This window comes from Ruditapes philippinarum, unplaced genomic scaffold, assembly GCF_026571515.1.
Source record: "Ruditapes philippinarum isolate M1 unplaced genomic scaffold, ASM2657151v2 ctg2406_1_1_1_1, whole genome shotgun sequence".
NCBI classification, from domain to species: domain Eukaryota; kingdom Metazoa; phylum Mollusca; class Bivalvia; order Venerida; family Veneridae; genus Ruditapes; species Ruditapes philippinarum.
Window position 1 is genome coordinate 92173 of NW_026855274.1, and position 27250 is coordinate 119422.

The window sequence follows — 27250 nt, forward strand, 5'->3', positions numbered from 1 at the left end:
ACAATGACTAAGTTAACAACAGTGGAGAGCCTTATTACAATGCATGATGTATACTGATGCCTCATATTTCCATGGTATTTAAAGCTGCATGCCTCCAGATGTTCCGAAATATTTCAAGAAAATTACATTTAAGAAAAAGTAAAATGTTACAAGATACAAGTGATGATTTAAATGTTATATGTGATTAAAAGTTGTTTTTGCAGAATTTATCACTACATTTCTTCTGCGTTACTAACACTGTAAGGGCTAATTTTGCTTATTTTGACCTCTTTTTGGTAATTTATGTGGATTGAATGAGCTGTTTGCAATGTGTTACTGTAAATTATTTTCTTTGTTAACTTTACTGCACAATATTTTACTTTTAAATACATTTAAAACAAGAGGGCCATGATGGCCCTGAGGTCGCTCACCTGTATATCGGTCCCCCCAAACCCCCCCCCCCCCCCCCAACGTTGCAGAGCCAATTTAACGTAAGGGCTTTTATTTGCACAAACTTGGTAGACACCCATAAGAAGATGTTTCATGCTAAACATTTAAGCTCTAGTTCATTGGGCTTTTTAAAAGATTTTTTTTAAGTTTTTACTATACACATATAGTTAAAAACAATGACACCCCTGGGGCCGGGCCAGTTTTGACGCCAGGGCTTTTATTTGAACAAACTTTGTAGACACTTACTAGAAGATGTTTCATGCTTAATATCTAAACTCTAGCTATTTGGGTTTTTTCAAAGAAGATTTAAAGTTTTTGCTAAACACATATAAAGAAAATCAATGACCCCCGGGGCGGGGCCAATTTTGACCCCTGGGCTTGTATCTGAACAAACTTGGTAGACACCTATTAGAACATGTTTGATGCTCAATATCTTAGCCATAGCTCTTTGAGTTCTTTAAAAGAAGATTTTTTAAGTTTTTACTATATGCATATAGGGAAAATCAATGACCCCCCGGGGCGGGGCCAATTTTCACCCCACGGCTTTTATTTGAACAAACTTGGTAGACACCCATTAGAACATGTTTAATGCTAAATATCTTAGCTCTAGCTCTTTGGGTTCTTTAAAAGAAGATTTTTTAAGTTTTTACTATATGCATATAGGAAAAATCAATGACCCCCCGGGGCCGGGCCAATTTTGACCCCAGGGCTTTTATTTGAACAAACTTGGTAGACACACACTAGAAGATGTTTCATGCCAAATATCTAAGCTCTAGCTCTTTGAGTTCTTTAAAAGAAGATTTTTTAAGTTTTTACTATATGCATATAGGGAAAATCAATGACCCCCGGGGCGGGGCCAATTTTCACCCCAGGGCTTTTATTTGAACAAACTTGGTAGACACCCATTAGAACATGTTTTCATGCTAAATATCTTAGCTCTAGCTCTTTGGGTTCTTTAAAAGAAGATTTTTTAAGTTTTTTACTATATGCATATAGGGAAAATCAATGACCCCCCGGGCCGGGCAATTTTGACCCAGGGCTTTTTATTTGAACAAACTTGGTAGACACTCATTAGAAGATGTTTCATGCCAAAATATCTAAGCTCTAGCTCTTTGAGTTCTTTAAAAGAAGATTTTTTAAGTTTTTACTATATGCATATAGGGAAAATCAATGACCCCCGGGGCGGGGCCAATTTTGACCCCAGGGCTTTTATTTGAACAAATTTGGTAGACACTCACTAGAAGATGTTTCATGCCAAATATCTAAGCTCTAGCTCTTATGGTTTTTTAAAAGAAGATATTTAAAGTTTTTTCTTTCGGTTGCCATGGCAACCAGAGTTTTGCATGGAATTAAATTCTTTGAACAATTTTTAAAGGTGACCACCAAAGGAACATTCCTGTGAAGTTTGGATGAAATTGGCTTAGTGGTTTATGAGATGTCATTTAAAGTAAAAGTTTACGGACGGACGACGGACGGACGCCGGACGGACGCCGGACGAAAAGCGATCACAAAAGCTCACCCTGTCACTTTGTGACAGGTGAGCTAAAAATATCTGAAAATTAGCATGAATCTGGAGGCATGCTGCTTTATATGTTTAACAAGCACAACAAAATTTAGAAGAATAATGTTCAGGGAATATACCATGAACATTGTAGGGAAAACATGTCAATTACTTCGATCATAGTTTATATTACATGCTTTCATTGGTCAATCAAGTACACAACATGGAGGGAAAAGCCTATCTACTGTTCAGTGAGTTTAAGTTGTTTACCCATATTATTCAAAGGACAATTGCCTTTGAACAGTTTCGAAAACAAAAACAATGGTTACGCTTATCTTCTAGTATTAAGCCTAATCTACAGGCAGGGATTTACTCTATAATGACATGTATGAAATATTTTAACAGTTGTTTAACAAAGTTTAACAAAGACAATTGTCTTTAAAGGTATGAAAAGTAAAAGTAAAATGGTGAAATAATTTATTTAACTCTTCATCTGAACAAGACAATAAATAAGATTTCTTCGTCGTATTGGAGATACATTGATGAAAATACTATTAGAAAGCGAAACTAGCCCTAACTGGCTTGGCTCTACACCAATAACATTGTTTTTTATTTTAACTACCACTAAATAGCCCTGAAAGTGTAAACATTTTATTTTTACCTCATCAGATGGTCTGGCGGGTATATAATTTCTGAGTCATCTCGTGGTACACTGTCTATCTCTTTTTCTTTCTCTTTCGCATTCTCCCGACTGCTAGCACTTGTTGACCTTCTGGGTACACTACCTGTTATAACAGAAAGATTTGATAACACCTAAGCTTCTCTTTTCTGTGTACCTTTGGAAAATTCTTACAAAAGGTTATCAATTTTAACATATTTATTTAAGCCTTTTGCGGTACACCACCGGTTATAACAGAAAGGTTTGATAACACTTCAGCTGATCTTTCAATAAATGTACCTTTAGAAGTTCTTACATAAAGTTATACACCTGTTAAAACATATTTATTTAAGCATGATTGTGAAATAAGTTTTCTAATTTATATTAATCACTTTTGAGTCTGCTTCCTGGAACCAACTAGTACTGATGTCATATGAAGAAACATGGTCGTGACCCGAGTAGGCCTAGGTCCCATGATCCATGGCTTGAAAGGCACACAACTTAACAACTAGGCCACCGCCCCATTGCCCACCACCTTACACCAGTCAACTGTAACTCATCAGTACTGGTGTCATATGAGTCATATGACTGAGGCTACGCCCCTGTGATATCATTCCTTCCATCAAAACTCAAAACAGTGATTTAATTGAGCAATAAAATCACAGTTTGGGATTTATTATTTCTTGATTCTTTCCCAAATTTATGTACATTTGTTTAAGAACATATGTAAAAACAGCCCAATGAAAACTATACATGGGAACACTGACTTAAAAATAAGTTAAACCTCTCTAAAACAGCAAATTTCAGCAATAATGAAATTACTTTTCTCTAAAAGGGTCTTCCTTGTACAGGTTTCACAGTAAAAAATTTATGATACATACTCAATGGACGAAATCCTGTCCTCATGGCCATTTCCGAGCCTCCACTAAGGTCACCAGTGTACCCACTGTCGAGACTCGCCTGTCTTTGAGGGCTTTTCTTACCCTCCGATTCTTTATCTGTGTTTGTCACATCTGTAATTACAGTCAAACGTGTATTAAGCGACCGCGCAAGGGAAACACCCAAAACGGTCGCTTAATGAAACAGTCTCTTAAGACAGTCAGCATGATATAAAAGTCAAAATTTATTAATGACATCTTTCTTATGCGGTGGGAATGTTTTTCAACTTATTTTTATATAAATGTTGAATAATTAGTACACTCCGATAATCTAATTGGATGCAAATGTAAAAAATAACTTTCTGATATTTATTGACAAAACAGTTTTGATCCATTACGTACATGTTTGTCATTTTTTCCAGAATTTTATAACTTCTCCGTTGTTTTTCCTTGTCTCCAACACGAAAACCCTATATAGTGAAGAATTTGAAATAAACAAACTACATCTAATTGTTACGATTAATTTAATTGCTGATCAAGTTCAAGTTCAATTCAATGCAGTCTAAATGTCAACAAGCGAAGCGTATACACCATCTCAGTAGGGGCGGAGCGTTGCATTGTTTATCTGATATTATTGGATAATACACGTCATGCGTATACTTAACTTCATTTGCATACGCTAAAACGGTTTGGGAAATAGAGTTTTTCACACGTTTATTTGTTGACACTTGTGACATTACGAGGTGGCGTTCTCTAAAAACACAATTACTTGACAGGTAAAAGTGGTCGTTTAATGAAAAGATTGACCTCAATCAGGTTACTAATTAGCGGTCGCTGGTCGCGTTGAGCAAAAGTCGCTTAATACATTAAAGGTATAGAGAGAAAATGATCGGGGGGAATTTAAAGTGGTCGTTTAAGACAAAAGTCGCTTAATACACATGGTCGCATGGGCAAGTTAGACTGTATGTCGCAACATGGATGTTGTTTTATATAATGATAGAAAACAGTTAAATTTATACATTTACATCATCCATGTATATTTATAACATAAACAACGCTAGCTTACGGAACATTGCTGGTTCTATTCAGCCAGAGTCCGGTGTCTGAAATAATGCAAGGAAGCGCACCTGAGGTATTCCTCCACACGTAAAGCTGGAACATCGCCATATGACCTATACTGTGTCTATGTGACGTAAAACCCAATCAAACAAACAAATTAACATTAACGCCTCAATTGTCCAATTGAAATTTATATTTAAAAAAATTGGGGTATTGTATAGAAAAATGGTATATGTAATTTTACGTTAAAGAAAAGCAAGCAATGTAATGTGATTAACTTGTACTTTTAAGTAATTATTGTTTAGTTGTAATTTACCATGTAACCAAAATTGTTCATCAAAAAAAAAAAAATATATATATATATATATATTACTTGTGGCCAGGTCCCTTCTTTATAATGAATGTCATGAAAGAGAAATATTTAAGGTTCCATGACCAACACTGTATAAACACATCTACAGGTGTTTCTCAGAGGGACTCCACTGAGGTTTTTTGACATGATGGGACTGGAAATATTTCTGGAAATATACAGTGGCCACTGTTTTTAAGGTTTTCCATTTTGAATTTTACAATATCGTAGATAAATATCATACCATAAAGATTAGCATCCTTCAAACTTGATAAACTTATTCCACTTGTGTTACTGGCCTGACGGGAATGAGTGGCATTTCTCGGCGTCACCGATTCCACGCGCATGTCATCTTTATGACTTCCGGTGAGACTGGTCCGGCTATCATGTTCATCTGTCGTTGACAGACTGGTTGGGTCCTTGAAGCGTAAACCCCAGTAATAAATCTCATTCTGGTCAGTGCTGGCCACGGTATAGTGCTCGCCACACTGCACTCTCTATAATACAACAAATTTAAAGCTTTATTATACTTACATAATACTTCATAACATAACAAATTGCTTCCACAGCTCGTTTACTTATTACTTTTAATATTCATTTTGCCGATTGCAGTCTATGTACAAGATGTTAACTGTTGTGCATGCATGAACTGTTGTCTATTTATCAAAATCTGCTTTGTATTGTACCTGATGGTTCCGTTACATATATCATAAGTCAGCTTCAAATGACGAAATCAAATCAACTATCCCATATATTAAATGTAAAGTTTAACATGTTTGGCACACCATATGTTTTCCATATGTCAAGCACGTGTTTCATATGTTTTGAAAATATGTATTTAAGAACATAGTACGTTTTTCATATGTAAAATGACATAATTATGTTAAACGAGGACCATATGAAAAATATACCTAATTTATGTGTATTCATACGTAAAACATATGAAGAACATATGTAAAACATTACTGTGTGCTTTTCTTGGAGACACCATATATTTCTAACCATATGTAATACATATGGTGCACTTGTATCAGTGTAATGGATCCAGTACATGCAAACTATTCAAAATACCAGACCTAACACCTAAACTAAGTATGAATAGTTTAAAGGGACTCCACTGAGGTTTTTTGACATGAAGGGATTGAAAATATTTTTTCAAGATTTTTGTATAACTAGATGTATGTCTGGACCAATAACTCATGTACAAATTTTCAAATCATTTTCTCATTTCGTTTACCAGAAATAATCAATTTTATTGTGCAAAAAATGACATAAATATTGATTATAAATTTAAGACAGTGTAAATCGATATGTCATCTATTGCTTGGTTTCAAATTCAAGTGTACCAGTTGATTTAAGAAATAATTTGAAAATTCATAATATAAGGCTATTGGACCTCAGTGGAGTTCCTTTAATTAAAAGATTTGCATTATATAAACTCCATATTATTAAATTGAAGGCTTGTTATAAATACTTAACATACTACTATGCATTTATCCTCCATGGATTTCACCAATACAGGGGCATTGTTTGGTTTTGTTCCCTCTATCCCAAGCTGCCCCTCCGTATTCCGGCCAAAAGTATATACATGGCCAGGCTCCACAATAACAGCCGTGTGGTGTCGCCCCATTGATATGTCTATAACACGCTGTCTCAATCTAACTGAGGTCGGAACCTTTTGTCCTTCAACTTCAGTCTAAAAATAGATTGATTCATATATATTACAATTATGCTAAGTTTTTAATAAAGAAAAAAAATATCAAAATTTAATTACACATGTTAGATAAGTGGTGAGCATTATATGACATCATTTCAGGTCCTTTATTAAGTACTAGCTAAGAATAATATTATTCCAACATTCCGTTATAAACTATGAATGAAATATAGGATAAGTAATTAAAATTTTGACAGGTTATATGGCCCTATATAAATAGTTGTTTTGAAATAAAGATTCAGGGTTATATTGCAGACAAATCATTTTTTTGTTCCCAGCAGGCAAAGGTTTATAACCTTAAAACCTACCCTAATAAAGATATTTTTCATAGCTCACAGGATTCCCTGTCTCTGATTTAAGCCTAGCTTATTCTTCGTGTTACATCATTGAAACCTACCCTAATAAAGATATTTTTCATAGCTCAGAGGATTCTCTGTCTCTGATTTAAGCCTAGCTTATTCTCCGTGTTACATCATTGAAACCTACCCTAACAAGAGCCATGTCAACATGGCCATCCCCCGCCGAATGTGTTTGCTCATTGGAAGAATGTATATGTAGTAGAGCGGAATAATTCCATTTTAAGAGGTCTTTTGGTAATGAAAACTGATGGCTATAGTGATTACAGATTTGAAACCTATGTGAATACTGATGGCTGAAAATAACAAAGGACAATTACTGAAAAATAATGCAGGGTAGGTTATCATTCTTGTGTGCTGCATCCCTCCTCAGTAAAATCTATCAACCTATGAAGTTTCAAGTTGATACCTCAAATACTTTTTGAGAAAAAAAAAATTGAATTGAAAAATTAAGTATGAAAAAGAACAAAGGGCAATAACACAACAATTATAAAAGGTAGAGTTATCATTCTTGTGCAGTGCACACCTCCTGAGTGAGATCTATGCACCTATGAAGTTTCATTTTGATATCTCAAAGGCTTTTTGAGTTATGCTCTGGACAAAAATTAATTTTGAAAAATGACAAAGGGCAATAACTCAAAAATAATGCAGGGTAGAATTATCATTCTTAAGCACTGCACTCCTCCTCAATGAGATCCATCCATCTTTGAAGTTTCAAGTTGATACCTCAAATACTTTTTCAGATAAGCTCTGGACAAAATAGCATGAAAAAGAACAAAGGGCAATAACTCAAAAATTGTATAGGGAAGAGTTATCATTCTTGCGCACAACATTCCTCCTCAATAAGATCTATCCACCTATGACATTTCATGTTGATATCTCAAACACTTTTTGAGTTATGCTCAACTCAGGTGAAAAATTAGGTATGAAAAATAACAAAGGGCAATAACTCAAAAATTATGAAAGGTATAGTTATCATTCTTGTGCACTGCACTCCTCCTCAATGAGATCCATCCACCTATGAAGTTTCAAGTTGATACCTCAAATACTTTTTGAGATAAAGTCTGAACAAAATAGAATGAAAAATAACAAAGGGCAGTAACTCAAAAATTATGCAGGGTAGAGTTATCATTCTTGTGCACTGCACTCCTCCTCAATGAGATCCATCCACCTATGAAGTTTCAAGTTGATACCTCAAATACTTTTTCAGATAAGCTCTGGACAAAATAGCATGAAAAAAAACAAAGGGCAATAACTCAAAAATTGTATAGGGAAGAGTTATCATTCTTGCACACAACATTCCTCCTCAATAAGATATATCCACCTATAACATTTCATGTTGATATCTCAAACACTTTTTGAGTTATGCTCCACTCAGGTGAAAAATTAGGTATGAAAAATAACAAAGGGCGATAACTCAAAAATTATGAAAGGTAGAGTTATCATTCTTGTGCACTGCACACCTCCTGAGTGAGATCTATGCACCTATGAAGTTTCATGTTAATATCTCATAGGCTTTTGGAGTTATGCTCTGGACAAAAATCCATTTTGAAAAATAACAAAGGGCAATAACTCAAAAATCATGCAAGGTAGAGTTATCATTCTTGTGCACTGCACTCCTCCTCAATGAGGTCTATCCACCTATGAAGTTTCAAGTTGATAACTCAAATACTTTTAGAGATATGCTCCGGACAAAAATGTCGGACGGAAGGACGTACGGACGGAAGGTCGGACGGACGGAGACTATTTCTATATCCTTTGCCGAAATTTTTCGGCGGGGGATAATAAAGATATTTTTCATAGCTCCGAGGATTCCTTTCCTCTGATTTAAGCCTAGCTTATTCTCCGTGTTACATCATTGAAACCTACCGTAATAAAGATATTTTTCATAGCTCCCAAGATTCCCTGCCTCTGATTTAAGCCTAGCTTATTCTCCATCTTACATCATTGAAACCTACCCTAATAAAGATATTTTTCATAGCTCCCAAGATTCCCTGCCTCTGATTTAAGCCTAGCTTATTCTCCATCTTACATCATTGAAACCTACCCTAATAAAGATATTTTTCATGGCTCCCAAGATTCCCTGCCTCTGATTTAAGCCTAGCTTATTCTCCGTGTTACATCATTGAAACCTACCCTAATAAAGATATTTTTCATAGCTCCCAAGATTCCCTGCCTCTGATTTAAGCCTAGCTTATTCTACATGTAACATCATTGAAACCTACCCTAATAAAGATATTTTTCATAGCTCCCAAGATTCCCTGCCTCTGATTTAAGCCTACCTTATTCTCTGTGTTACATCATTGAAACCTACCCTAATAAAGATATTTTTCATAGCTCCGAGATTCCCTGCCTCTGATTTAAGCCTAGCTTATTCTTCGTGTTACATCATTGAAACCTACCCTAATAAAGATATTTTTCATAGCTCCCAAGATTCCCTGCCTCTGATTTAAGCCTAGCTTATTCTACATGTAACATCATTGAAACCTACCCTAATAAAGATATCTTTCATAGCTCCCAAGATTCCCTGCCTCTGATTTAAGCCTACCTTATTCTCTGTGTTACATCATTGAAACCTTCCCTAATAAAGATATTTTTCATAGCTCCGAGGATTCCCTGCCTCTGATTTAAGCCTAGCTTATTCTCCATCTTACATCATTGAAACCTACCCTAATAAAGATATTTTTCATAGCTCCTAGGATTCCCTGCCTCTGATTTAAGCCTAGCTTATTCTCCATCTTACATCATTGAAACCTACCCTAATAAAGATATTTTTCATAGCTCTGAGGATTCCCTGCCTCTGATTTAAGCCTAGCTTATTCTCCATCTTACATCATTGAAACCTACCCTAATAAAGATATTTTTCATAGCTCCGAGGATTCCCTGCCTCTGATTTAGGCCTAGCTTATTCTCCATCTTACATCATTGAAACCTACCCTAATAAAGATATTTTTCATGGCTCCCAAGATACCCTGCTTCTAATTTAAACCTAGCTTATTCTCCGTGCTACATCATTATTGAAACCTACCCTAATAAAGATATTTTTCATAGCTCCGAGAATTCCCTGCCTCTGATTTAAGCCTAGCTTATTCTCCGTGTTACATCATTGAAACCTACCCTAATAAAGATATTTTTCATGGCTCCCAAGATACCCTGCCTCTAATTTAAACCTAGCTTATTCTCCGTGCTACATCATTATTGAAACCTACCCTAATAAAGATATTTTTCATAGCTCCGAGGATTCCCTGCCTCTGATTTAAGCCTAGCTTATTCTCGGTGTTACATCATTGAAACCTACCCTAATAAAGATATTTTTCATAGCTCCGAGGATTCCCTGCCTGTGATTTAAGCCTAGCTTATTCTTCGTGTTACATCATTATTGAAACCAACCCTAATAAAGATATTTTTCATAGCTCCAAGGATTCCCTGCCTCTGATTTAAGCCTAGCTTATTCTTCGTGTTACATCATTATTGAAACCTACCCTAATAAAGATATTTTTCATAGCTCCGAGGATTCCCTGCCTCTGATTTAAGCCTAACTTATTCTCCGTGTTACAGCCGCAGGCAAACACTCGCATCCTCTCATCTGTGAGGAACATTGTACCATCGTACCCACAAAATACCTCACGTATCAACTCCTGATCCGATATCGTCACCTTCATGGGATGACATCTAAAACAAAAACACAAGATTCTCATACTGTTTCTTTATAAAAATGTACTGGTTGGTTGAGATATTTTCACTTATTCAAATAAGACATATTCAGTTAAGTTAGAATTAACTAGATTTCAATTATTAGTTTCTCCAATAAAAGTATTTTACCTAAAGATGAACATAGCACAGTATATCTTTAATAATGAAAAGAACACTTTAATGCCACAATGATATCAGGAAATGCTGTTAGACTACATGTATCATGTACATAGCTGAAGTGTGAAAACATTCTTATTCTTAATAGATACATTAAATTGAAGAGATCTTTATACTTAGTCTCATTAATTAAGTTCAGTGAAGAATAACACATTAAGAAAATAAATAAAGATTTTACTGGTTTTCTTCATTTCCCAGACCAAGTCTTCCTCCAGCACCTTGTCCCCAGGCAAATATCTCGCCTTCACTGCCCACTACTACAACATGAGCTGGGCCGCAGGCCACTGATATCACATCCACACTGTGAAATATAAATGAGCCGCACCATGACAAAACCAACAAAATGGGTTGGCGAGCAGCATGGATCCAGACCAGTCTGCGCATCCGCGCAGTCTGGTCAGGATTCATGCTTTTCGCTTACAAACCCTATAACAAATAGAGAAACTGATAGCAAACAGCATGGATCCTGATCAGACTGCGTGGATGCACAGGCTGGTCTGGATCCATGCTGGTCGCAAACCCATTATGTTGGTTTAGTCATGGCCAGCTCAAATACAATAAAAGGATTAACATATTAATCAAATCTTTGATTCATTTTTTTGCTGGGTTGTCTCTTATTTTACGGGTTTTTTTTTGTTGTTGTTGGGTTTTACGTAGCACCGACAAAGTTGAGGTCATATGGCGACTTATCATCTTTACCAAGACCTCGATTGCACCTTCCTGCATTATTTCAGACACAAACAGGCACCTGAGTAAAACCACTGACATTCTACTAGCTAGCTGGATAGTTTTTTTCATGTGAAAGAATCCAAAATCTCTGTAAGAATTTGAACCCACTGTGGTGAAGGGCAAGTGTTTTGAAGTCAACGACCTTATTCACTCTGCCACAGATGCCCTTTACTGGGTTTTAAATTGCACTTACAATGTCAAGTATACATGATGACTTTCAATCATTACTGGGGTAGGAAGATATTCATGTCCCCAGAATTGATATTGATATTGAGCAGTTCTTAAAACAAGTTTATTTATCAAATAACCGTGCAAATTTTGCCATTCCATAAAGATGGTATTGCACAACTGTGCATATATTTTAATGTGACATCATTTGTGTCAGACGAACATAGCAAAAGGACGTGCTAAATGTAACCATTAAACTATAGGCAAGTCAATGAACAGATTATTTTCACTGATAACAGTTCTTATTTATCACATATTAACCAACATAAGAACTGTTAACAGTGAAAATAATATTTTTATTTGTGTAGATTCAATACTTAAATTTTTAAGACCTTTGAATCAAATAATATTATGCTTGACAGAGCCTCACATAATATTATTTTATACAACTTGTTCAATAAATTCAGTATTATATCTACACTCATTTTAATATCCTCTACATAAGAAATTCAGCAATTCAACTACAAAAAATCTGGAAAAAAAGTGATCCCTGGGAAGCATTAAAAACAGCAAAACTACATGAAAATTGCAGACTTAGTTTGATGAAGTCTGTACATGAAAAGAGTTGTTTACCTTAAGAGTGTTTCAATAAGTCTTGGTCTATAAACATCGCTCCAATCTGAATGACCGAGACAACCTTTACTGCCATCACCGCATGTTAATACAATCCCTCGGTCACTAGAAAATATACTGAACCCATCTCCACAGCATGCTCTGAAATATTTATAATATTTTATTTTCAACATTCCAAAAAATTAAGTAATCAAGGAAGGAATGAAGAACAACACGTCAGGAACACCAGAGTGGGTTTACGTTATTATATTTATCTACCGGTTTTGGTCATATAATGACCATCATCAGGATAGTACCAAACAATTGTTTGTTAATTGGGTTTTAAGTAAGTTACACCAACTGTTAGGCTTGTACAGTGTTTTTTCAAGCTTAACTTCTTCTGAAAAAGACCTCAGGTGCCCACTCCAACATTATTTCAGACACAAGCATGCACTTGTGTAGAATTGTAGAACTACCAAGATTCTATAAGCTAGCTGAATAACTTCTTCACATGAAAAAAATCCAAAGTCCTAACCGTCATTCAAACCACAAGCAATGAGGAGCTTGTGCTTTGAAGTCAACAACCTTAACAACTTGGACATGTTTGTTGAGTTTGGTTTTACGGTAAATCACATCAACATAACATAGTGTTTTTTCAAAGCTTTACTGTTTGAGGAAGACCTCATGTGTCGAATTATGCATTATTTCAAACTCAAGCATGCACCTGAGAAGAACCACCAAGCTTCCCTAATCTAGGTGAATAGTTTCCTCTACTGAAACAATCCAATGTCCTTGACAGGATCCAGGCCCTGAGCATTGAGCCAAAATGTGATAGTTAAAAAATATATATCTACATCCCTACCTTGTAATTAATTTCCCTGTCAGTGCCTCAACTGCCTTTGGTTTAGTTAGTGATACAGTGTCACCATGACCTAGTTGACCTTTTGACCCTTCACCCCATGAGAACACTTGACTTTCGGTTGTCACGACGATCACATGGTCGGCCCCTACAGCAGTCTGAAAATATTAGTTCAATAACAGTATAGTACAGTGTTTGAAAGATGTATTATGTACTTACGTAAAGATTATCTCAATATTCAGAAATGCATAAATCAGTAAAATACGTCAAACTGTCCTCAAACTTCTGCGGATGTTTTCACCTTAAAAAAAACAGACCTTGAAACTAAACAAAAATTATAAACAAGGGGTTGGCTTTAGATGAATTATAAATTTTCTAATTTTCTATCTTGATCAACAATTAAACGGAAAGAGTCTTATGATACAAAAAGTTGTGTTTTTTTGTTTTTTTTCCTCATTAAAAAACTTTTAAGACTCTAAATCCCATAAAGCGATAGGTTTCATGTTTAATCCAAATGAGTCTTCTCAATGGTTCCTGTCATTAACAAATATTCAGTTTAGTTCAATATAAACAAAGGGAGGTAACACTTACTGCTCTGATTTTAACTTTAGGATTAAGTTCTACAGGAGTTATCCCAGCTGTAGCACTGTCAAAGTAATACAATATTGCCCTGAAATAAAGTTTGTATTATAACACATGTAGAGTGTAGGACAGCTTGATGCAGGTAGTACTTACTACAGGGCCTGCAAAATCAATTGTCCGTATTGCCCAGGTTGTCCCACAGCCTGTACAGACAAGTATAGATTTTCAAGAATTAACTATGTAAATATCATATGGGCAAGTTAAAAAATGCTTCACTTAAAAACAAGAACTTACTATATAAATGACAGTTTTAAACCCGATCACTGTGATATGTTCTTTTGTGTCTCTTTTTACAGACAGTGAGACATAATTTTTTCCTACGATAAATTGTGCAGCAATCGATTAAACAAACTACAATGTGGTGGATAGTAGCTAAAAAGCTTGTATTATTACACATAAAAACTTATATACAGCCACTTTGAATAATGTTATTGCACAAATTGATATGTTATAAATTGTATATCACCTTGTTTTTTTCTTCGAGCTTTCCTTTTTATCTTGAGTATTTGTACCATTGTCATCATCATTATCTGTTGAGTTATCATCATCATAATTGGCTAGTAACTGAATTATAAATATAAAAATATCATACTTTATCATCTATAAGTATCTGCTAAATATTGCCATATTACAATCAAAGTATCTGCCAAATACTGCCAAATAACTGTCACAGTATCTGCAAATTACTATCACAAAATTTGAAAAAAATATCATAAAACCTGTAACAAGAGGGCCATGATGGCCCTGAGGTCGCTCACCTGTATATAGGCCCCCACCCCCGGGCCAATTTTTACCCAAGGGATTTTATTTGTTTATTTGAACAGACTTGGTAGACACCCATAAGAAGATGTTTCATGCTAAACATCTAAGTTCTAGCTCATTGGCATTTTTAAAAGAAGATTTTTAAAGTTTTTACTATACACAATATAGTTAAAAACAATGTCACCCCTGGGGCAGGGCCAGTTTTGACCCTCGGGCGTTTATTTTAACAAACTTTGTAGATATTTACTTAAAGATGTTTCATGCTTAACCCTTTACCCCATATATATGCGAAACAACGCACTTTCGACACCCCCCCCTTTTTTAGGCCTCAAAGAGTGAAAAAATGTCCTATTTGGGCCCCAAACACGTTTTCGTTTGAGAAATGTTGCTGAAAAAATTGAGCACTTTTTCGGCGCGGCCCCCCATCCAAAAGATACATCAGGGGGTTGCCAGAAGGGGGATGTGCCCCCTTCTGTTAGGGGTGTTTGAAGGGGGGCGGAGTCCCCCTCATCGCCAAGAAAATTTTGGACTTGTGAGAGGCTAAAAATGACCCCAGGTCGATCATAATGTAACGTGTAACCAACGCTGAAAAGCCTTTGACTCTATCTCAATCCCTTGAGAAGTTGCAGCACTTTGAAATAAATTTGATGGAAAAAATCGAGGCAAAATAGTGATTTTGGGCAATTTTGAGATGCCCCCTCGTTGCCATGGTAACAGGAAATTTAAGACTGAGCATGTCGTTACAAAGGCAATGGTCCAGTCAACATTTGTGCCAAGTTTGATTAGTATTGAAGCATTTTTCATAGTTTCATAGCATTTTGAACTTGTAACAGGAGGCTTTTCAGTGAAAACGGCCATTTTCCACAATATGCTCATGGGGGAAAGGGTTAACCAAAAAAAATTATAAATGTTACAAAACAACAATTTTTCACCAAAATTAGGTGAAAGACCACATGTTAACATGGAAAAACTAGTTTTTAGGTGATTTCAAAGTTTTTCATTATTTTTTGTTAACCCTTTACCCCATATATACGCGAAACAACGCACTTTCGACACCCCCCCCCCCTTTTTTAGGCCTCAAAGAGTGAAAAAATGTCCTATTTGGGCCCCAAACACATGTTTTCGTTTGAGAAATGTTGCTGAAAAAATTGAGCACTTTTTCGGCGCGGCCCCCCATCCAAAAGATACATTAGGGGGTTGCCAGAAGGGGGATGTGCCCCCTTCTGTTAGGGGTGTTTGAAGGGGGGCGGAGTCCCCCTCATCGCCAAGAAAATTTTGGACTTGTGAGAGGCTAAAAATGACCCCAGGTCGATCATAATGTAACGTGTAACCAACGCTGAAAAGCCTTTGACTCTATCTCAATCCCATGAGAAGTTGCAGCACTTTGAAATAAATTTTGATGGAAAAAATCGAGGCAAAATAGTGATTTTGGGCAATTTTGAGATGCCCCCTCGTTGCCATGGTAACAGGAAATTTAAGACTGAGCATGTCGTTACAAAGGCAATGGTCCAGTCAACATTTGTGCCAAGTTTGATTAGTATTGAAGCATTTTTCATAGTTTCATAGCAGTTTGAACTTGTAACAGGAGGCTTTTCAGTGAAAACGGCCATTTTCCACAAAATGCTCATGGGGGAAAGGGTTAATATCTAAACTCTAGCTATTTGGGTTTTTCCAAAGAAGATTTTTAAGTTTTTGCTATACACATATAAGGAAAATCAATGACCCCCCCCCCCCGGGCGGGGCCAGTTTTGACCCCAGGGCTTTTATTTAAACATACTTGGTAGACACCCATTAGAACATGTTACATGCTAAATATCTTAGCTCTAGCTGTTTGAGTTCTTTCAAAGAAGATTTTTTAAGTTTTTACTATATGCATATAGGGAAAATCAATGACCCCCTGGGGCGGGGCCAATTTTGACCCCAGAGCTTTTATTTGAACAAACTTGGTAGACACTCATTAGAAGATGTTTCATGCTAAATATCTTAGCTCTAGCTCTTTGTGTTCTTTAAAAGAAGATTTTTTAAGTTTTTACTATATGCATATAGGGAAAATCTATGACCCCCTGGGGCAGGGTCAATTTTGACCCCAGGGCTTTTATTTGAACAAACTTGGTAGAAATTCACTAGAAGATGTTTCATGCCAAATATCTAAGCTCTAGCTCTTATGGTTCTTTAAAAGAAGATTTTTTAAGTTTTTACCATATGCATATAGGGAAAATCAATGACCCCCTGGGGCGGGGCCAATTTTGACCCCAGAGCTTTAATTTGAACAAACTTGGTAGACACTCACTAGAAGATGTTTCATGCTTAATATCTTAGCTCTAGCTCTATGGGTTCTTTAAAAGAAATTTTTTTAAGTTTTTACTATATGCATATAGGGAAAATCTATGACCCCCTGGGGCGGGGTCAATTTTGACCCCAGGGCTTTTATTTGAACAAACTTGGTAGACATTCACTAGAAGATGTTTCATGCCAAATATCTGAGCTCTAGCTCTTATGGTTCTTTAAAAGAAAATTTTTTAAGTTTTTACTATATGCATATAGGGAAAATCAATGACCCCCCGGGCGGGGCCAATTTTGACCCCAGGGCTTTAATTTGAACAAACTTGGTAGACACTCACTAAAAGATGTTTCATGCTTAATATCTTAGCTCTAGCTGTTTGGGTTCTTTAAAAGAAGATTTTTTAAGTTTTTACTATATGCATATAGGGAAAATCAATGACCCCCTGGGTCGGGGCCAATTTTGACCCCAGGGCTTTTATTTGAACAAACTTGGTAGACATTCACTAGAAGATGTTTCATGCCAAATATCTAAGCTCTAGCTCTTACGGTTCTTTAAAAGAAGATTTTTTAAGTTTTTACTATATGCATATAGGGAAAATCAATGACCCCCAGGGGCGGGGCCAATTTTGACCCCAGGGCTTTTATTTGAACAAACTTGGTAGACACTCACTAGAAGATGTTTCATGCCAAATATCGAAGCTCTAGCTCTTATGGTTTTTTAAAAGAAGATATTTAAAAAAATTTCTTTTGGTTGCCATGGCAACCAGAGTTCTGCATGGAATTAAATTCTTTGAACAATTTTTAAAGGTGACCACCAAAGGAACATTCCTGTGAAGTTTGGATGAAATTGGCTCAGTGGTTTATGAGGAGATGTCATTTAAAGCAAAAGTTTACGGACGGACGGACGCCGGACGGACGCCGGACGAAAAGCGATCACAAAAGCTCACCCTGTCACTTTGTGACAGATGAGCTAAAAAATATAAAAAAAATCTAAAAATTCTTTAAAAAAAAAAAGCATTTTATTTCTTTATTTATCAATATCCTCAAAATTGGTAAAAGTTTCACATTTGTTTGTTTGTTTGTTTGTTTCATTTTACGCCTTTTTCCAACAGTATTTCAGTCATATAGGCGGGTAGTTTCCTAACCATCGTTCCTGGAGAGTTACACCAGTACTAGACTACCTTCCTCCGCGCTAAACTACCAAAGCATCTCCCGGGGATCGAACCCACGCCAGAGAGGTAACTGGATTAGAAGTCATCGACTCTTAACCCCTCGACCACTGAGGCGGCTAAAAGTTTCACATATCTATACAAATAACATGGCTTATCGTCCACAAAGTATGTCTTCAACTTAGAATCATGAACAAACAGCCTGTATGATAAATAACTTAACATCAAAATTTTTGAACTTGTGCTGCTAACAGTAAGGCAATAGTGTGTACAGTCAAACAGCCTAACCTGTCTCTATAGTGGAGGTTTGTTTGCTTGGTTTGTTAGGTCCTGATGCTAATTTTAACACTCTTTTTAGTCATAAATTGGAAATAAGCAAGCCTAACAGACTCTCCTGGATAACTAACAAAACCAATTATGACCAATTTCTCCACAAGTAACTGACAACTTATCCCACATGATTTTATGAATGAGCCAAGAGAGACAAATGACCATTATAATCAATGTCTGAGATCGTCACAGAGGGATTTCTGCTTAATCCTAGGATCAATCCAGCAACTTCTGAATCACAAATCCAATGCTCTCCCTTGGAGCTTAGCAGTGCAGGGATTTTCCAAGGATTTGGCCATCCTTAAAAAAATGTTTGTTTGCAGTAACGCGACCGACTCACAAAATTTGCCCCTACTCAAAATTTTTTTTCATGGTCTGGATAAAAAATTTTTTTTTTTGAATCAAGAAAATAATGCCTTGTGCTTTGTTTTCGTTCTTTTAAAGGTTAATAGAAGAAATAAAATGTAGGTCTTATCAAATTAGAATTCAGTTATCAATTTATTAATTGTTACCAGATTATCAAAGCATATATTGTCCAGCATTTTGAAATTCCATGTTTATTTGGGAGTACAGTTCAGTGAAAAAAAAAAAAAATCGACCTACCTACCCACCTTGAAAATTCTGGGTCGGGTTACTGCAAACAAACATTTTTTTAAGGATGGCCTTTTCGGAACATGACCAATACCAATGGAATTGGAAATTTTGGCAATCTTTGTTAAAAATTGGGGAAAAAAAGCAAGACTGAAAATGTGCAGTGATTAAATAAATGCAAACAATCTATGTATGATGGCATCCTAAAACATTTAAGCACTATAACAGTGAAGAAGCCTTTATTTTCAAAGATTTTAGACTGTTTTTTTTTTTTTAAATATTTGTATTTTGTGACTTTCCATTGGGTATTTTTTCCTGTGGATCGGGAAAATAATATACTATTTTCTATTGGAAATATGGCTATAAAACAAACCAAATATAATCCATGCAGTGGCACCTTTATTGTTATTCTTTATATTCACAGAGAAGGTATGGCTTTTGTCTAACAACTTACCTTAGGTATATGTGTATATAACAAGTCATGGGCTGATGGCCTGTTTTCAGGATCTTGTGACAACATCAACATGATTAAATCTTTAAAGTCCTGGGAGTAGTTTCCCTTGACTGGAGCAAACTGACCCTGTAAAAATATTAATAGACCCTGATTAAAATATACTATGAACAGAACAGAACAGAATATATGTTTCATTTTGAATTTAAAGCATGAACAGCTGATCTTTATAATATTATACAATAATATCTACAATACGAGTCAGGACACAGAATTTAAGATTTTGAATTTACTGGCCAAAATTCCAGTTTTGAAATTATAATATTATATTTAACTAAATTTTCTTAAAATTTTCACTGGCCTGAACTAATTTTCACTGGCCATGGGCCAACAGGCCAGTGCTAAATTACATGACTGCTGACTTTCTTCAAGTAATCTATCACAGCAATTTTTTTTTTTATTTGTAGTTAATTTCAACTCCTGTAACTCACACAATGAATAATGACCTAAAACATTCTTGTTCTCTAATAAATTGTTATAGGCATGTAAATTTTCTAAGCATAAACTAGATTATATCAGCTTGATAATAATAAAAACATGTAATTTATAGACTGACTGACTGATTGACTGACTGACTACCTGATTGATTGATTGAATGATTGATTGATTACAATATGATCATTTACAACTCTATGTCTGCCTCTTTGACTGAACAATTGTTGTGTCAAATCGTCACCTTAGTTTGGTTTCAACATATTTATTCAAGCTCGATTCCGAAACAAGTTCTTGCAACTTATATTAATCAATATAGTATAATAATATCATCACTTTAGTGCAGTAGCCCATTAACTCCTATTTTATTTAGTAGGACTTAAACTGTTACAGCACTAAGGCGAGAAAATGATGAAATTAATGGTATCAACTCAAATAGGACTCATAACCCATAATCTTTTTGGGAGGTGTAGGCAAGTACCCCATAAAGAAACATCACCTGGTGAGAAAAATTTGTGATCTTAATCATATATATACCTTCATAATTTTGTTGACGAGGGCTGGTAAATTTGTTCCTTCAAATGTCTTCTGTAGACAAGCCATCTCGTAAAGTATACAGCCAAGAGCCCAGATATCTGACTTGTCATTGTAAGGTTTACCCTCGCACTGAAATTACGATGCAAGCATTGTATAAAACCATAACCTGAATGGTTTTCGTTCACAATGAAATTTAGATGCATACATTGTATGAAACCATAATCTAAATGGTTTTCGTTCACAATGAAATTTAGATGCATACATTGTATAAAACCATAACCTAAATGGTTTTTGTTCACAATGAAATTTGAATGCATAGCATTGTATAAAACCATAACCTAAATGGTTTTCGTTCACAATGAAATTTGAATGCATAGCATTGTATAAAACCATAACCTAAATGGTTTTCGTTCACAATGAAATTTGAATGCATAGCATTGTATAAAACCATAACCTAAATGGTTTTCGTTCACAATGAAATTTAGATGCATACATTGTATAAAACCATAACCTAAATGGTTTTTGTTCACACTGAAATTTGAATGCATACATTGTATAAAACCATAACCTAAATGGTTTTTGTTTACACTGAAATTTGAATGCATACATTGTATAAAACCATAACCTAAATGGTTTTTGTTTACACTGAAATTACGATGCATACATTGTTTAAATCCATAACCCAAATGGTTTTCCTTACTCTGAAAATAGTTTACTGTATACATGCATCATATAAAACCATAACCCAAATGGTTTTCCTTACTCTGAAGTTAATATACTGTATACATGCATCAAATAAAACCATAACCCAAATGGTTTTCCTTACTCTGAAGATTACTGTATACATGCATCAAATAAAACCGTTACCCAAATGGTTTTCATTCGCACTTAAATTAGGATGCATACATTGTATAAAACTATAACCTAAATGGTTTACCTTCAAAATGAAGTGAAGATACATAAATTTTATTTTTTAAACTTCATTAGATAACAAGTATGCAAACTTATAGCAAATAAGTTCACAAAATTGACTGATATGTAGATTTTAAGTTTTCAAAAACAAAACCACATGTTATTTTTGAAGTGAATGAATCAGTGCTGATTTTTTAGGACAAATTGCAATATAATATAGTTACAATATAATTGAAGCCTCCCCAAACCTCCCAACTCCCCAAAATAGAAAAGTTAGTCAAAACATACCATTTCTGGGCTGATGTAGTAAGGAGTACCTAGAACTGTGTTTGCACCTTTATTAGCTGTCGACATCATTTTAGATATCCCAAAATCTCCAACTTTAACCACTCCTTCTTTTGTAAGAAATATATTGGCTGTCTTCAAATCTCTGCAAAATAATGAGATACTTTTCAATTGGCCTGATTAAATCTCAGCAAATATAGAATAGATTTAGCCCATTTTGTCATTTTTTGTCAAGACATCTTTAGTCTAATAATAGTCTGATAATAACCTGTGAAAAATATCTTATTGTAATAATAACCTACATGTGAAGATTGTTATGTTGATATAGAGGATATTGAATGAGTGTAGGTAAAATACTAAATTTATTGAATAAATTGAATAAAATCATATTTTGTGAGCTTCTGGCGAGCAAAATATTGTTTTATTCAACAAGTACAATAAATACAGTATTGAAACTACACGAATATAATATTCTATTTATCAAATATACAAAATAAGAACGGTAAACTGTTAACAAGAGTCATTTTTATTTGACGCGCCTATAGTGTAACACAAACATTAGCGCGCTTTAACGCTATATCTATAGCGCAAGTGACATATTATTACACTAGCGTAATATCGTCTAGTGTAATATCGTTTTTATTAAATGGCTTTATTACACTCCTTCGCCACGGGTTATGTGATATAATAACCTACCTATGAAGTATCTTATGTTCATGTATATGTCTGATAGCAGCCACCATTTGCTGAAACATTAAAATAAGATCTCTCTCCTCCAGCGGGCTCTGTAGATTGGACAGGTACTTGGCTAATGTTCTATAATATAAATATGATATAATGTATAGTGGAACCCCATTGTATCGTGCTATTCATTGTATCGATCTATTTACAAATCTTTAAAAAGTATATATCAGTGATATTTGCAATGTAAATATTATAGCAAAAGGATCAAAATAAATGATACAAAATCAATATTCAGGGAGATTTGAATCTTTTTAAATGCAGTTGTGATTTATGGGTAAATAGATCGATACAACGGGGTTCCAGGCTAAATGTATTTATATTTCTTACTACTGTAAAATCAGAAAAATTAGCCAGGGATTTAATTCCACAAATCATAAAAGTTTATTAACCATGTAAATTTAACAGGAATGAAAGTAGAATTATGTTAATACTGTAAAGGTGGTTAATTTTGAGATGTGGAGATATTTGAGCCACGTCCTGACAAAACCAACATAATGGGTTTGCGACTAGCATGGATCCAGACCAGCCTGCGCATCCGTGCAGTCTGATCAGGATCCATGCTGCTCGCTATCAGTTTCTCTACTTGTTATAGGGTTTGTAAGCGAACAGCATGGATCCTGATAAGACTGCGTGGATGCACAGGCTGATCTGGATCTATGCTGGTCGCAAACCCATTATGTTGGTTTTGTCGTGACACGGCTCAAATATGATATAATGTACATGTATTGAAATTTCTTACTACTGTAAAATCAGAAATGTTCACTAGGGATTAAATTTTGCAAATTTTAAAAGTAAATCAACCATGTAAATTTAACAGAAATGAAAGTAGAAATTTGTTAATATTTAACCTTACCAATTAAGTCAATAATGTTGATTTTACATAAAGTTTGCTCTGCATAAATTTCTTACTTTATTTGTCAATTTTGATTGGTTAGTCAACGTTATGACAGGTTATCAAATCTACCATGAAACAAATTGTCGTAAAAGTATCATTGGGTTAAATAGAGGATAGGGTTATCATAACCCAAGGTTGATGAGTTCCATTGGGAACGAGCCTTGCCGATTTTTCAAGCATCGCTATTTCTTGTAACATTTACAGATTTTTCTATCCAGTTAGTGAGATAGTAAAGTTCTTACCCTCCGTCTGCATATTCCATTTCTATCATTATCACGCCATCCTCCTCAAACGAGTCAAAATAACTGATGATGTTTGGATGTTCTAACATAGCCAAAATATTCACCTGAAAAATTTGTTTAATTTGTTAACATTTTATAACTTTAAGCGAAGTGCCTCCTGGTTTAATATAATGTAAATTAAAATTGTAAAACAATATATATCATCATCATGTGAATATTTATGCAATAATGCTACAACTATATGATAAAGTATCATGCATTATCACTAAATAGTAATATATTATGCATCATCATTCAGTGCTGAAGTATCATTTGTTTGTTTGATTGGGTTTAATGTCACACCGACACAGTATAGGTCATATGGCGACGTTCCACCTTTACTGGTGGGAGAAGACCTTAGGTGCCCTTCCATGCATTATTTCAGGCACGAACGGGCACCTGAGTAGAACCCATGTTTTGTAAGCTAGCTGGATAGCTTCCTCGAATGAAAGAATCCAAAGCCCCTGTCAGGATTGGAACCCACAGGGTACCATTTATCATTCATACTATCTATAATACAGGGAATTTTTTTAATTTGCGTTCTTAAGATGACGTCATTGTGCCATTAAGAATGAAGCTGTTAAGTCATACTCTACTATAAGCATAAGAAAAAAGTGCTAAATGAAAATATTAGTTTCGTAATTTCTTCTCGTAATATCAATAAATGTGTAATATGCAAGAAAAAGAATCAAACACCAGCTGTCGTCACAGACAGGAATATCTAGCTCTCGGGTATATACTGCTTAGCTGTAACGAGGCTCTGCCCTCTACCCTCGGGCTTGATAATACGGTCTGAGCCAGCAGCCGTTGTTGGATTCTTATATAACCATTTTCCTCAAAGCCAATAATGGAATACATTTTAGGGAGAATAAAAACAAGAAGAGCATTATAAAGTGTATTACCTCATTTAGAGCCATTTGCCTCTCTGTAGCTTTCAGATCATGCATGTTGATTTCTTTTAGAATTACAAGGGAGTCATCATCCTTCTTCTTGTATAGAACTGCAGCTCCATAGGCACCTTTAGAAAAATAAAAGTTGTCTCCCTTTGATTTATAATTCTTAAGAAAACTACCACATATGTAAATCAATAAAAGTTGTCTCCCTTTAATTTATAATTCTTAAGTAAAATACTGCATAATTATGATAATCAATAAAAGTTGACTCCCTTTGATTTATAATTCTGAAGTCAAGTACCTTAAATGTTAATAAATAAAAGTATTCTCCCTTTAATTTATAATTCTAGTCACCCATAATAAAAAAAAATCAATAAAACAATTAAAGAATTTAAAGTACGCTATTGTATTTTCTATATAGAAGACATCATTTAGCTGCCTGACATATTCATTCAGAAGATAATAAATTGAAAGCTACTATCCCACAAACAGTGACCACATTATTCTTTTTTCTTTTCCTTTTTTAAATGTCACAAAAGGGTAAAATAATATAAATGGTTTAAATTTCTTCTTATTGTTATTATTGAGCATGTATCTTGCTACAACCTTATTTCCTCTTAATTAGCCAAGTGAATCAACTCATGCGACCTTGGTGCATTGTTCGCTATTCAGTCAGTACATATTTTGAAATTTTTCCAAGAAATAATAAACTGAAAAAAATGAATAAGTCCATATAATATATTTTTTGGACGTTAGAATCTGGCACTGGTTAAAATATATAGGCTCCCAAGTAAGGTACACTGATCAGAAGTAACCTATGCTCTTATTTGCAAGACAGGGTACACATTGAATCATATAGGCCCACTAGACAGGGTACAGTGATATTCGGTTATGTCCTGTGCTCCCAGTTTAATTTTATACATGTGCAACTGCAACAATATATGAGCCGCTTCACGACAAAACCAACGTTATGCGTTTGCGACCAGCATGGATCCAGACCAGCCTGCGCAACCGCGCAGTCTGATCAGGATTCATGCAGTTCCCTATCAGTTTCTCTACTTGTAATAGGGTTTGTAAGCGAACAGCATGGATCCTGATCAGACTGCGTAGATGCGCAGGCTGGTCTGGATCCATGCTGGTCGCAAACGCATTACGTTGGTTTTGTCATGACGTGGCTCATATTTTGTGTAAGGGTTAGTACAATATAGATTTAATACGTTAATTTCAAGTGTAATGTTTACCTTTGCCAACAGTTTGTATTTTCTCGAAGCCAGCCAGAGTTTGTTGTTGCTGACCGCTCCAGCCTCGTAATTTCTCTAGCTTAAAATACTGCTCACCTACAGTCCTGACAAATAAAGTAAAAAGTAAAACATTACTAACATATCCATCAGAATATAACTAAAATAACAGAAAAATATTTAATTTACTTTAATATTGTTTTCAATTTCTTATCTTACGTGTCATTGATATGCAATTGGTTTCAGGTTGTATTTTTTTTTTTTTTGTAATAATAATCGACCGGACACATTATCTTTTTGTTGCATTGTAACTTGTTGTGTAAAAACCCCATGTTGTATGATATGATACTTATCTTCACAAGACATCAACAAGTAAGTGCTGCTAATTTAACAAGAGCTGTCGGTAGGACAGCAACGCTCGACTATTCTTAGAGCTTGATAGTAAAAAAAAATACTTGATACAGTTACCTCCTCTTGTCTACAGGTTGGGGTCATGATGGTGAACAAGTGTGCAAAGTTTCAAAGCCATATGTCAATTGACTTTGAAAATATTTGAGGTATTACAAAAACTTTATCATAAGTGGTTACGCCGACGCGGACGCCGACGCTCGGGTGACTACAATAGCTCTACTTATTCTTATCGAACAGTCGAGCTAAAAATGCCCCAAAATGAAAAGTGTTTAAACACTTTTAACTCAAATCGAACTAAGATAAGCATAAAAATATGATTTTCAATTTACAGTCGAGACTGCCTTAGCGACCCCCTGATTTAAACGACTCCCTGTCTTATCTGACCTTGTTTCAGTACTCCCAACGTATTTTCCTATAAAAATGGTCTGAATTAAACGACTCCCTGTCATATGTGACAAGCGACCCTAATTGTCTGGTCCCAATGCAATGTTTTGTCTGATTTAAACGACTTTCACACCCTTTAATTGTCTGTTAATCAGATAAATAATACCTATTTTAACACCCAGAGGGCCAAAATAATTAAGTCCAATTATAATCCAGTAGCAAACAAAGTCTACACACCTCTGTCTCAATTACACAGTTAACATGTATACAGGTATCGAGTGACGTCACTAAGCGTCTGTAAATGGGAAGCATGGTGTGTAATGTACATACATGTATAATGACCTGAGTAAACTGGATTAAGCTTGTGTCAGATTTTTTTTTTAATTATAGAGTGCCAACGGAAGATATTTTAGGCAGCATTTTTTTAATTTACCTTTCTATGGCTGCATAATTAATACTGAAAAAATATGGATACCAAACCAGAAAATTTGGATATGGATATGTTTAACTTTTACAAGTACATGGATGCATCAAATTCCAGTTAATTTATACAAAAAAGATTCAATTTAAATCTTAATACAAAAAATAAAATTAAATTAAATATTAAAAATTTATGTGATATTCATGCTAATATATAGTTGTTTTACATGGATTCTTATTTTATTTACATAAAAAATTTACAATTACCTATGTTTATTTGCAATTGGTTAGATATTATTCCCTCACACAGTTATGTATGTTAAGTCACAATGGTATATAGACAGATAG

At 34.9% G+C, this 27250-nt stretch overlaps 1 protein-coding gene across 1 annotated transcript in view; it reads right to left on the bottom strand.

Moving 5' to 3' along the window:
• LOC132742727 (serine/threonine-protein kinase Nek9-like) overlaps window positions 1-27250 on the bottom strand; it is a 51587-nt gene that overhangs the window by 12722 nt on the left and 11615 nt on the right. The window contains exons 8-24 of the mRNA XM_060731193.1: window positions 25691-25794; window positions 24459-24574; window positions 23518-23621; window positions 22333-22452; window positions 21640-21781; window positions 20440-20568; window positions 19414-19539; window positions 14291-14388; window positions 13774-13852; window positions 13186-13340; window positions 12345-12485; window positions 10993-11115; window positions 10427-10616; window positions 6358-6570; window positions 5119-5371; window positions 3470-3601; window positions 2592-2715 (exon numbers count right to left, since the gene is read on the bottom strand). Of these exons, the coding sequence (XP_060587176.1) occupies window positions 2592-2715; window positions 3470-3601; window positions 5119-5371; window positions 6358-6570; window positions 10427-10616; window positions 10993-11115; window positions 12345-12485; window positions 13186-13340; window positions 13774-13852; window positions 14291-14388; window positions 19414-19539; window positions 20440-20568; window positions 21640-21781; window positions 22333-22452; window positions 23518-23621; window positions 24459-24574; window positions 25691-25794 (2349 nt within the window). The remainder of the gene's footprint in view (window positions 1-2591; window positions 2716-3469; window positions 3602-5118; window positions 5372-6357; window positions 6571-10426; window positions 10617-10992; window positions 11116-12344; window positions 12486-13185; window positions 13341-13773; window positions 13853-14290; window positions 14389-19413; window positions 19540-20439; window positions 20569-21639; window positions 21782-22332; window positions 22453-23517; window positions 23622-24458; window positions 24575-25690; window positions 25795-27250) is intronic.